Raw genomic sequence first — 12782 nt, forward strand, 5'->3', positions numbered from 1 at the left:
CCTGGTCAGATGTCTATTATTGACTTAAATTGTTAAATAAATGTGAAGAAAGTATTACTATATGTACACAACAGTTAAATCCATGTTTTTTCAGTTGCTCCTTTAAAAAAAGACATTAAACCAAACAACAAAGTGCTGATCATTTATTGTCAAAGAAAAGATCATCGATGGATATCGTACCTATTATTCCATTTCCAAAGTGCTTCATAGCCCATGTTTCTAATTTCATTCAATAACTTTCAAATAAGAAAAGAAAAAAATAATTAAGCTCACACAAAACTATAACCTGTATTTGTAAAGCTTGTTTACACTTGTTTGTCACATTTGCAAGAGCTGAGTAGTACATCCTTACTATGAATATAGTATATACACTCATCATCAGTATATACTATGAATATATATATATACACAATCATTGAAACAAACACACAAACACCTGACAATTTTTAGTTAATGTAGTGATTATGTATGTTACCTACACCCTGAATTAATAACTAGAGGATTATTCCTTCCAGGAGAGAAAATACAGCTTTCCCTGTCCGTCACCGCAAACTAGTTCAGAGGGTTTTTCCGGGTTCACCTCCAAAACCAGCACAGGACCTCCACACACAAACATACCCAGCTGGAGGAGAAGAGAGTACAAAATAGGAAGTGAGAAATATAGATTAAAATAATTTAAATAATTTTCCTGTGTGGCATAAAGACTCTGATGTACCTGTTTCTTAGTGTTCCTGTCCCACATCTTCACTGTCCTGTCGTAGGAGCCGGAGATGATGGTGTTGTTGATGACTCTCAGCACACTGATCCTGTCACTGTGGGCCTGAGGATAAAACATCAACGTAATTATTACAAAACACCGCAAACAGTCCTGCTCAGAGAAACTGCAAATTATGTCAGATTTTTTTAAAAAAGTATGTATTTTTTTATTTCCTTGCCCAAGAACACAGCTGCTGTTTTTTATTGTAGTTACCTAAAATTTAAACTGAGCTTGTCAGTTGAAAGTGGTGCTGAAATGATAAATCCATCAGTCAATCATAATCAATCATAGTGTAAGATGAGATTTATTTTTGTAATTTACATAATTTAATTATGGTAACTACATATATACAGTATATTTCATGTTATGTTTCTGATTTTAGAAACACTGATGTGAAACGGAACTGATTGTTCCGTTTCACATCAGTGTCAAGAGTCGCTTACAGGTTTTCTGCTGCTCCATGAGGAAAGTTCTGGAGGCTGGTTGAACCACATGTTGCCCTTCACGTCTCCGCACACCACAAAATCTAAAACAACAAATCAAACATTAGAGAACAACATAATAAACAATAAAACAAGTATATAGAGTAGTTTTAGTAAATATGGCTGAAGTAAAAGTAGTAACTGTGATGAACACAGTAATATTTGTTTATTTGTACCTTTGTCAATAGTTGCAGCTGTTATCAGGCTTCCCTGCTTCTCCTTCTCGTCGATCCGTAAGGTAATTGAGCTGAAAGCTGAATTGATATTATTTTGGGGGCCCATAGCAAACTGAAAGGAAGAGAAGACAGTGTCACCCATGAACATTTACTGAGAAGAAAATCTGTGGTGTGCTTTACTTGAGCTTTGATCCCATATGTGATTGAGATGAAAAGTTATGAAGAGAAGTAAACTGGATTTTTTGCTTCACTGTAAAACTGTACTTAATAGAACTTTATCTTAATATATCAAATACAAGCCTGCTATCACAATGCAATGATGATATTAAGGAAATGAGCTGCTGGTTGGGTGAAACTGACCATGAAGCCGATGTTAACTTCTCCTTCCTCCTCGCCCACCAGCCACATGCTTTTCTCATCGTTACGGATCATCCCCAGAACTCGTACTCGATATTGCCAACTTCAATAAAGACAAATACACAAGTCTCTTTTAAAACTAAGATTCTGAAGATTAAAAACCAAAAGCTGTCAGTGTATAAGCAAAAACAAACAAAATATTTAGAACAAAGCTGGTCTGAATGGCAGAAAGAGAAGTGGCATGAATGGAAAGTTAAATATCAAATTTTTAAAAAAAATCTGTATTCACAAGCTGCGGTTCTGTACATATTCAGCACGGAGAACAACGATACTCCTAAAAAGTTCTGCTAAATTAAACAACCAATATGTATCAGTTTCAGCTGACTAGAGCGGTCAGTTACGACTAATTTAAACAGGAAATGATCAAAAGTGACAAATATCAGCAGCCATGTTGGATTTGGAGTACCTGAATACCTATAGAAGGTCGTTGACCAAAACATATATATTAAAGTATCTTTATTGAGTAAGTGAAGGCAGACAGTGTGCAGGTGTCTCTTCCTGTTTTTAGTACGTGGCTACTCCACCAACGCACCTGTCACAAAGACTACACAGGTGTGCAGGAGATTTTTGATGATCTGGATTTGAAATAGCTAAAAGGCTAACAAAACAACACCAGGACTCGGATCTACTTGGTCTTAATTCCTCTGTTTCAATTCAAAAAAGGGAAAAATCAAAACTAAAACAATCTGATTAAAACTGTGTCAGGTTGTGAATTTTAGAGAAATCTCACTTCTTCTTAATAATAAGTGTAAATCAACTTGGATATTGGTTCGCTAAAACAACTCTGCAGAAAATTGGTACATATGTAGTATTACTCATTGATTGTGCTTTCCCACTTGTTGTCCTCATTGCAGGCGACGTTAAATATTGTTCCAGATTCGCACACGCCGATCAGGGCGGTGCAGTATGTGAGGCGGACCGCTGGTTCTGTCACTGCGTACGTGGTTATCTTCACCAGGCTGAGAGCAGTACAAACACAGAACAGAGCAATTTTAGTGTGTAGAATCAAATTCATTACACATTGTAGTATTTTATGACTCCATTTTTTAACTCTCACATGAAACAGGACTTTAAAATCCCCCAGTTTTCCTTCACTCCACTTTAAATGTTCTGAAACTCAACATAGTTCACAGTTTCCTGCCCTTCAAACTGTGTAAAGCAAAACCAAAGTAGATTCAATAAGTGATTAAAAAAGATTCAGGTTCTATAAAATCCAACTGAATGCCGACCTTATACAGACATGTCAATTTACTTTTACACAGTCAGAGGTCTCTTATGAAAAGCAGGAAGGGGAATATAGCGTGTCTTAACAGTACCCGAGACCTACCTCTGAAAACAGTTTATATTTCCCAGAATGCTAAAGATTGAAATATATGATTATACCAGAGTCTTTGGGAGGTCAATAAATCAATAAAAGTCTATTTAATGTTTCCTTTTTTCTGTTGCATTCTTGTCTTGTTTCTTTCATTATGAACAAGAATTTGTTTGTAACTTCTCTAGCTAAATAAAGGTTAAAGGGGCCCTTGTAAACAAATAGAAGTTATGTTTACATTGAGTGTTACTCAAACACGTGTATCCTTGTATCCTAACGAACTGGCTCAATGCATTCCCTTCTTCATAAAACACTTGCAAAACCGATTTGAAAAAGGTATTTTAAAATCTGAAACCTGTTTACGAGTTTGCAGTCTTACTGCCTTTGTTGCTGTTTTTTTGCCACATTACAGCTAAAGGTAAATCATAGTAATAGTGTGAAACCATTAGCAGGACTCAGTATCATGTCATCTGTGCAAGAGGCAAACAAAAAATCATAAAAAAAACTGCTCCATAGCACTAATAGAGGTTAGAAACTCTACAGGGTGTCTTTAAATACATAAAAATAATAAAAATGGAGGACAGTGAAGGTCCTATTTGGTAGCTTAATTGTGTGATTGTTTTTCGTTGTGTACCTTGCGGTGCTACGTTGATGATTCCACACCAGCTTCCACACATCAACACAAAGTTTCATGTAGCTGACAGCAAACTTGCCATCAGGCATCGAGCAGATCGCTGTGACGGTGCTGTCTGACGCCTGAAACACACACACACACACATACATACACACACACACACACACACACACACACACACACACAAACACCCTGCATGGTTACACAAACATATATGTTTGTTATGCATCCCGTTTCTAGTGTATTTCTTCACCTGCTTGTGGCCAACCACTGTGTTGTGCTGCCATAACTCCAGTAAACCAGATTCATAACAAGCAAGAAGTAAATCATCCGTCTGAGAGAAGCACAGAGCTGTGACGTTGCCTCTCAGGCTGGGAAGACTCTCTGCACAGAAAACACAGAACACACAGGTCAACTTTTTTAAGTACAAAAAGGTCAGACACCATATGTTAGTGCTGCACAGTTAATCATAGCGTAATCGTGATTACACCGATGCCATAACGTGAACATAAAAGTAACTGCGACACCAACTAATAATTATTTTCATTATCGATTACTCTGCCAATTATTTTCTTGATTAATCGATGAATCGTTTTGTCTATAAAATGTCAGAAAATAGTGAAAAATGTCCGGTATAACTCTCAAGAGTCAAAGGAGATGTCTTCATATGTTTTGTTTTGTCCGACCAACGGTCCAAAATCCAAAGATATTCAGTTTACTATCATGTATGACAAAGAAAATCATTTAATAATCACGTTTGAGAGGCTGGAACCAATAAATGTTTGGTGTTCTTTTTTTTAAGGATGTTTTTTAATTTTTGTTACATTGTTTTGTTAAAAATTACTAAAATGATTATTCAATTATCAAAATAATTGGAAAATAACCAGGTATCATCTCCTTCACTAACCAGCATCTAATAGATGTAACAGATACAGAAGAGGGCGGTTGGATGACCTGGACAACTGTGACTTGTTTATTGAGTGAGGGCATTAAAAAATGAATGAACTTTGACGGATCGGTCCTTATTTAAAAAAAAAGGAGACACTGAGGAAATTGGTCAATTTAAAATATAAAAGTGTGATTAAACTCTTGTGTCCCTAAAAATGGACGAGTAGTTGTGATAATCATGATGTTGATACTTAACTTAATATTTTAATTATCATTTCAGCGATAAGCATGCAGTCCTACCACTAATTATGGTCTTATTTTGAAATTAAGCTTTATAAACTGCACAGTATTGTTTTGGAGCAACGCATTTCATGAACGGACACCGATCGCGTTACCATTATGAACCAATTTGTTCGTCAGTGGTATTTAGTAGAGGCAGAATATACAGTTTTACCTGTTGTCAGTGTCCAGCATCGCAATGAGCAGTCTTCAGAAATAGTGAGGAATTCCTGGGATCCTTCCTTGTCAACGACTCCATGAATCGCACCGCTGTGACCCTGGAAGGTGCCGAAGTGCTCCACCTGTACACGGAGATACAGGATGTGAATGATAAGACTAAAACAGGGGGAAAAAAGAGACAGTGTCCACTATTTTATCATGGTCAAGAAGCTTTCATGCAGAAAAAAAAGACTTTTATAAGACAAAATCTGTGAAAAAAACAGAGAAAATGTGCAAATAAAACTAAATTGTAAACAACTGCAAGAATAAAGAAAAAATGCACAAGTATGACAGAAATAATGTAAAATAATATGACAAAAATATTTTTATACATTGTTAAAAACCCATAAAACTATTTTCTCATTTCATTTTAGCCGACAGACCTGTAAAGGTTTCCAGAGCTTCACTGTGCCATCATCAGACGCAGTGAAAACAGTCATTTCTTCAGGGTTGACTTCTTTGTTCTTGTCTTATAAAACAAAGCAATAATAAAAAGAAAAAGGAAATATTAACATTAAAAATAAGGCTTGGTGACTCACATTCATCAATATAAGGAAGAAAGACAAATGTATGAATGCAACCTTACCTGTATTAGGGAGGAGAGAGCAGTGGTGTATGCGTTGCTTGTGGGCAGCAATGTGGCTGATTTCTATGCTTGTTTCCCAGTTCCAGACATGTAGCGCCCCCTCTGCACAGCCAGCGATCACATACCGTCCCTGCACACACAAACACCAAACAAACTAAACTAGTCAACACAGAAGTACAGGAAAGAAAATAACTCAGAGCTGCTTCCTCCGATAAAACAATTAACTACATAAAAGTTTTCAGGAAAGAAGAAAACAACATAAATTGTTGTTTCTCTGATGGACAGATGTGTAAGTTTCTCACCAGACAGCAGACGGAGGTGAGAGGACTCTTCCAGGGGATTTCTCGGAGACATTGGCCTGCCTGCAGGTCCCATAAACAAAGCCTCCCATCATTTGAGGAGCTCACCTTGAAAAGAAAGACAAAGGCTAGTGAAGACAAGTCTTTGGAGAGATACCACTGAGTAGGCAAATAGTGGTCCGTGGGCCAAATCTGGCCCTCAAGCTAAAATATTTGGGCCCCTGATGAAAGCTGAGGTGTTGACTTTTAGTTTACATCAAAACTTTTACTTAATTTGTCACAACTCTACTGTAGATAAAATAATTACAAGGCTTCTGTAAATCTCAATAAATATAACCTTGTTACATCATTGAAACCATGGTTACAGCATGACATTTGAACAATGCATGCTAGTGAAATTAAGTCCAATTAACCTGCCAGAAATTAAATTCTAATACGTGAATTCCAACACTATTAATTCCACATTTAGCCTGTTCAACCATGACAGATTTGTTCTTCACAAACACATATAGGTGGCAGTCTAACACAGGCAACAACAACTGACTTTCAGTCAACCATAAATAAAGCTGCCTGTTGTTTATCGTGTGTCTCCAGCCTCCATGTAACACAGAACAAACTGTATATTTGCATGAGTCCTCTTAAACCTGATGAGTATTCAAATAAGTGTATTAGACCTCAATTACCACTGGGAAAGATGGCCTCAGATACAATCCTAAACAGAGTTATATGAATTAAAAGAAATAAACAAAACATACAGACAGCTCTCAAATGAAAAATCCTGAAATCTAACTGGTTTATAGTAATAACTCTGTAACTCAGGTTGCTGCAGGGTGCAACATGACGACTCACCACACAGTCTGGAGTCCAAACGCAGCCGGTGATCCAGTCTCTGTGAGAGTGAGGCAGCGACTTAGAAAGAACAGCAGGAGACGAACTCACGTCCCAAACCATCAGAGCCTGAAAACAACAGATCCAGGGTCAAGTCTGAAACAGAGTTGTGGTCTTTGTGCTGTATGAAAAGCTACACATTCAACAGTGTTACACGACTGTATGTTCCCCTTTTGAATTCACAATGTTAAAGACACATTTTAAGTTAAGAAAATATAATTTAACCTTCAGTTTCTTGTATTCAGTGTTATTAAATGAGACAAATGTCAGGAGTCACTGGAGTCTACATTTACAGGTGTATCCATTTTTCTGGTATTTTAGTGGAACTGGAGAAATTTACTTATTTTTGTTTATCTAATTGATTAGTTGATCTACAGAAAATGAATTACCAACAATTTTGATAATCAGTTAATGGTTTAAGTCATCTATCAAGCAAACTCCAGTTTCTTAAGTATGAGTGTGATTTATTCTTTATTTGGATCCACATTAGCTTCCTCAAAGTTTTTGTCTTCTATCTGTAGGGAGAATATTCCAGGCAGCAGCAGCAGCTCTCTAGACGACAGGTCTCATTATACAGTTTGTTTTTGGACATTTTTGCTTCTGATTCGGGTCTTTAACTGCTTTATATTGTAAATTGTTTAATGTTTGGACTGTTGATCAGACAAACAAGCAATATGAAGATGTCACTTTGGGCTCTAAGCAAACTGAGACAGACATTTAATTTTTTTTAAACAAATTTTGACATTTTACAGACTAACAAATTAACAAACAACTCACCAACTTAATCACATAGGTGTAACTCTAGTTCAATACCACATCAGACTGATTGTAGGTTTTGAGGGGCAGCAATTCAACTGCTCTCCTTCTTTGCCAAATTTGAATAATAACAAGGTTTACTTCTACATTTCTTTAAGCTCCTGTTTTGAACACTACTTGGACTGTAGTGGACAAATTGAAGCAGTAATTAAAAAATTAAAGCAGTGGCAAAAAGGACGGGTTCACATTTTTAAAATGCCTAAATGAACATTGAAACAGGTTTTGTTCGCTGTAAACATTCGTCCTGTTCAAACTGACCATTAGAAGATCTTCTCTAAACATGCTTACAATTTAAGTGATGGTGGACAAAATCCACAGTATTTAAAAGTTTATCTGAAGATAATATGAAGCTTCAGCAGTCTGAGTCGCTTATATCAAGTGTAGCACTTTCAAGTCAAAGAGAAAATGATAGTTTTGTTACAACACGCACACACTCACTTACCTGATCTTTTCCACCAGACAATAGCTCTCCGCCATCAGGGCTGAAAGCCAGACAGGTGACCCCTCCGCTGTGGCCCCTCAGCAACGGGCCCTTGGGCTCAGTACAAGGGTCAAGGGCCAACTCGCTCAACAACCACAGGGCAATGGTGCAGCCATCTAATTCAAAAGGAAACACAGAGGGTCAAATAATGAAAGTTATTAGTAGAAAGTGTGACATTTTATTAGAAATAACCAAGGTGAGGAGGGAAAGCACCTTCTTCCTGAGAAATATAGTATGTCGCCTTGGAAACCATTATAAAATGTATTTCTCTGACGTTTAAGAACATTTTTTGTGAAACACTCCTGAGTTTTTTTACGTTACCATCAGCAAGACTCACCTGAAGCTGTAGCCAGGTAAGTGGAGTTTTGTGCGAGTGTCAGGATGACGCCCGACTGCGCCCCAAACATCCCAAACTCTGTCAGGCCTCCCAGCATTCCCTCCTCTCCTTCTTTCCTCTTCCAGACCCGCAGACGTGCGTCTCCTCCTGCAGACACCAGCAGCTCAGGAGCCGTCTGCTCTGCGTCCACAACGAGCCACTGCAGGCACAGTACGCTCACGTCGACTAACTTAGACGCCCAAATCTCCTCACCTACAACCAAAATACATAAATAATAAAGGAAACAGAGGAGGTTACTTCAAACTCATAATAAGTACATACTGCTTGCATCATTTATGGCAATATATACTGTTGTTATTGATGCATTTACATGTTTCATGTCTTTATTAGTGCATATTATTTTCAGCAATATTCTACAGTATTGCTTAGTTATTTCATCTCTTTTACATACTTGTTTATTTTTTGTGTGAAAACCCAGTAAAATTAAATTTTGACAAACTATAATTTCTTCTTTGACTAAGTAAATAAAGTTGATTTATAAAGAACCTTTCTAGAAGAGACTTCACAAAAGTACTATACAATAAATGGCTAGTAGAAAGACATAAAATACAGACAAAATATAACAGTAAAGAATAGATGTAATAAAAAAAGAAATGAGGAAAGCAACAAAAACTCAAAAACAGTGTTTCTTAGATCAAGTAAAGTTTTGTCAGTGTTGATCCTTTAGAAGTGTTTATGTAGCAGAGCTGCTGTAGCTACAGTATACAGACAAAAACACTTGTAAACAGTAAAATGATTAAGCTGTATGTTGTTTCAGTATTTCCAGCATACATTAGGATGTCTGTCACATTGGTGTCTTCCACTGATTCCATTCATAAATATATTATTTGGCACATAAACACACCTGACGTGAGACTGAAGAGTTTTATGCCTTCAACATGGTATCCAACAGCCACATAGTCTCCGTTCACAGCCACGCACAGCGCAGCAGGCTCCGAGGTTACGGACTTCATTTTCTTCTGAGGAGGCTCCTGCTCGCACTACAAAAACAAAGGAGACGGGATATTTGATATTTGGAGAGCAAAGGTTCACATCCATTTGGGGAATAATATCTTAAAATCATCCTTGAGTATGTTAAGATACACTAATCATGACCATCTTTTAAGGTATGACTATGTGTTATATTTTAACAGTAGACATCAAACTTTTCCCTAAATGGCAGCTATCTTTTCTTCCCCCCTAACTGTTCATGTACTCAGACTATGTCATAAAAGAAAATTGAAACAGATGAAGATGAGTTAGGTGACCTGAATTTGAAGATGAACTTACTTCATCACTTTTTAATGCAGCGACTGAACGCCCGAGTCCCCCCGACCAGAGCTGGAGCTGTTGAACAGGAAGACAAGAAAACATTTTAAAACAAGTATGAGTGTGATTTGCTTCTTTTCTCTGTTTTATATGATTGTAAATTGGATTTGTTTGACTACTTGACTACTGGTCAGACAAAACAAGCGATTTGAAGATGTCACTTTGGGAATTTTTCACTATTTTGTGACATTTTAAATGGAACAGGAAAGCCAGAAAACACCGAGAAAAAAAGAGGATATTCCTTTCAAAATGAGGAAGAGTCTGAATTTAGGTTTCTGTTTTTCTGTAGATTCCTGTCTTACAAAATGTGTAAAATCATTTAGCTGAAGCTGCAACTTTTTGGTCCACAACAAATCACATTTTGTCTCCGGTTAAAGAGTGAAGAAACATCAACAATTTAAGATGAATTTTTTCGGACTCCTCACCATGTGATCGGAGCCGGCGCTCAGCAACATGTTCCCTTCATCCAGGAAGGTCAGGGCCTCTGTGGCTCCGCAGTGAGCCTGGAAGCATCCGACGCAGGTGGAGGTGGGTATTGACCACACCCTGACCTCTCCACACACAGAGCCAGAGCAGAGCATGGAGGAGGAGGGAGAGAAGGAGAGACTGCGGACGGAGCGCTGGTGACCGGACAGGGACTGAGGAATTATAAAAAAACAACAAAAAAAACAAAATCATTATCATGTCGTCTGTGATTGCTCCCATAATATTGGAATGTAAAAATGGGTCAAATTTGACTGGAACAGTATGTAGGGGTTAAATAATGGCAAAAATAAGAAAACACCGAAATATACTCATACAGAAGTTCTGTTCACAAACAAATATAACCAAATATAATCTAATCTTTATCTTTAAAGTTATTACTTTGTGAATGTGAGCATTAAAATAAACATGGCAGTGACTTGAGCTCCTGATACCAGTGATTATTTCCTCTCGTCTCTCCTCATCGTAACTCACCGTTCGAGTTTTATTCTGGAGCCAGTTCCACACAATCACATTCCCGTTCCAGCAGCCAGCAGCCAGCAGCCGACCCTCGGGGTCAAAGCTTACACAGTTCAAAGGGCTGATGCTTGGTAGAGCAGCTACTTCATGACCTTTAGTGGAGGACCACACCTGAAGACAAACATTAGGGTCAATGAAGGCTGCAACTAACAATTATTTTCATTACTGGTTCATTGTTTTGTCAATAAATTGTCAGAAAATAGTGAAAAAAGCCTGTTATAATTTCTTAGATGTCTTTAAATGTCTTGTTTTGTCAAATCAACGGTCGAAAATCCAAAGATATTCACTTTACCATCATGTATGACACAAAAAGGCATTTTCTCTTTAAAAAATGACTAAAACAATTATTTGGTTATCAAAACAGTTGTCGATTAATTTTCTGTAGATCAGCTAATCCACTAACCGACTAATCGTAGCAGCTCAAGGGTCAATAAAATCAATTTAGTATTCATTTAAGTATTGATCGCTTTAACCCTCAAGATGTTATCATCCTTTATCCTTCTTACACTTACATAACGGTGTGACAGCTTTATTGTAAACTCAACAGTTAAAAGTTTAATGATTTGGTCGAGACTAACTTTCAGCATGAAGTCCAGGGACACAGTTGCGAGGTGCTTCCTGTCTGCAGTGATATCACTTCCTGTTATCACATTAGTGTGGCCATTAATTAGAACAGTCCTGCAAAGAGAAGAAGGACATTAGCTTGTGATGTATGTGGTGAATCCAACAGGATCGTGGGATTTGTACAATCCGAGGTGTTTTCGTCTCACCTGCATCCGTTCCCGATGTCCCAAATCTCTATTCGTCCATCAAAGGAGGTGGTAGCAAGACGTCCATCCTTCAGGAAGACACAGCTGGAGATGCCGTCACAGCTGCTCATCAGCGACTTCACTTCCTGTTCACACCCAGAAAAAGGATGTTATCAGACACTTATAAAGCTTCTTCTTCTTCTCAGAAAGTGAAACACAGAAAAATAATTTTTCTCTGAATCTACGTAATAAAATGACATGACGTGATGAAAACACAAAGGAGACAAAACCAGTTATCTTCTATTCGTTGCGTGTCAGAACAACACCTCGAATCCTGGAAGATGTGCGGCGTTGAAGTGTGTTCATACCTGTCCCGTCTGAGTGTTGATGAAATGCAGCGTTCCCTGTGCAGTACCAACCACCATCAGCTCTCCGTCCAAGCTCACAACCAAACAGGTCGGTTCAGAAAGGAAGGTTGACACCAGCTCACTGCCATGAAACACGAGACCATCAACATCATTCCTAAATATCAATACTGAATCTAACACTAAACCTACAAGGATCACATATGAATGAAACAAAAAGAAGCTGATAGATTAGAGGGATGAAGTTCTCTGATGTATTTAGGAAACACTGAAAACCACCTCGCAGTCAGCCTGCCTACCTGGTCTCTTGAGTAATCTGATTGTCGTTGTTTAGCCACTCAACTACTCGGACTCCTCCCTTTCCCACCAGGCCTCGTGCCCAGGTGTGAGCGGATGTCTCCGGAGGCTCGTTGAGGGCCTGCTGGATGAAAAGCGCCGGCCAGGAGGAGAGCAGGGGGGCGTGACGTCGCAGGAAGCTCCGGCAGTCCTGCAGACTATCCTGGCAGCCAGCTGAGAGGACAAACAGAAACTCGTGTCGGGAAGGAATAAAACACATTTGTGAGGAATTTGAAGGTGTTTTTAAACACTTACACGACGGTGAAGATTTGTGCTTCTTATCTGCAGGGAAAACAACATTTCACAGGATATAAACAATAAACCACAAAACCATTTAAGCATCATTTATCAAGAGACACAGATGAAAGCCGTGTTATCACGTTTCTCACAT

At 38.1% G+C, this 12782-nt stretch overlaps 1 protein-coding gene across 2 annotated transcripts in view; it reads right to left on the reverse strand.

Annotated features, from left to right (window-relative positions):
- Positions 1–340: 340 nt before the first annotated feature.
- The window catches only part of tep1 (telomerase-associated protein 1), a 30524-nt gene continuing 18082 nt past the window's right edge, over positions 341–12782 (reverse strand). Inside the window, exons 33-56 of one of the 2 annotated variants that reach the window (XM_044367555.1) lie at positions 12647–12673; positions 12355–12565; positions 12059–12179; positions 11712–11836; positions 11520–11619; positions 10897–11052; positions 10365–10577; positions 9901–9957; positions 9476–9611; positions 8572–8823; positions 8196–8350; positions 6899–7006; positions 6053–6157; positions 5751–5880; positions 5548–5633; positions 5121–5247; positions 4032–4162; positions 3779–3900; positions 2648–2791; positions 1776–1875; positions 1416–1527; positions 1201–1283; positions 716–820; positions 341–622 (exon numbers count right to left, since the gene is read on the reverse strand). In XM_044367555.1, coding sequence (XP_044223490.1) covers positions 503–622; positions 716–820; positions 1201–1283; positions 1416–1527; positions 1776–1875; positions 2648–2791; positions 3779–3900; positions 4032–4162; positions 5121–5247; positions 5548–5633; positions 5751–5880; positions 6053–6157; positions 6899–7006; positions 8196–8350; positions 8572–8823; positions 9476–9611; positions 9901–9957; positions 10365–10577; positions 10897–11052; positions 11520–11619; positions 11712–11836; positions 12059–12179; positions 12355–12565; positions 12647–12673 — 3026 coding nt within the window. In that variant the 3' untranslated portion in view covers positions 341–502. The remainder of the gene's footprint in view (positions 623–715; positions 821–1200; positions 1284–1415; positions 1528–1775; positions 1876–2647; positions 2792–3778; positions 3901–4031; positions 4163–5120; positions 5248–5547; positions 5634–5750; positions 5881–6052; positions 6158–6898; positions 7007–8195; positions 8351–8571; positions 8824–9475; positions 9612–9900; positions 9958–10364; positions 10578–10896; positions 11053–11519; positions 11620–11711; positions 11837–12058; positions 12180–12354; positions 12566–12646; positions 12674–12782) is intronic. The other variant, XM_044367556.1, reaches the window with a different exon arrangement.

This window comes from Thunnus albacares, chromosome 12, assembly GCF_914725855.1.
Source record: "Thunnus albacares chromosome 12, fThuAlb1.1, whole genome shotgun sequence".
Classification (NCBI taxonomy): Eukaryota; Metazoa; Chordata; class Actinopteri; order Scombriformes; family Scombridae; genus Thunnus; species Thunnus albacares.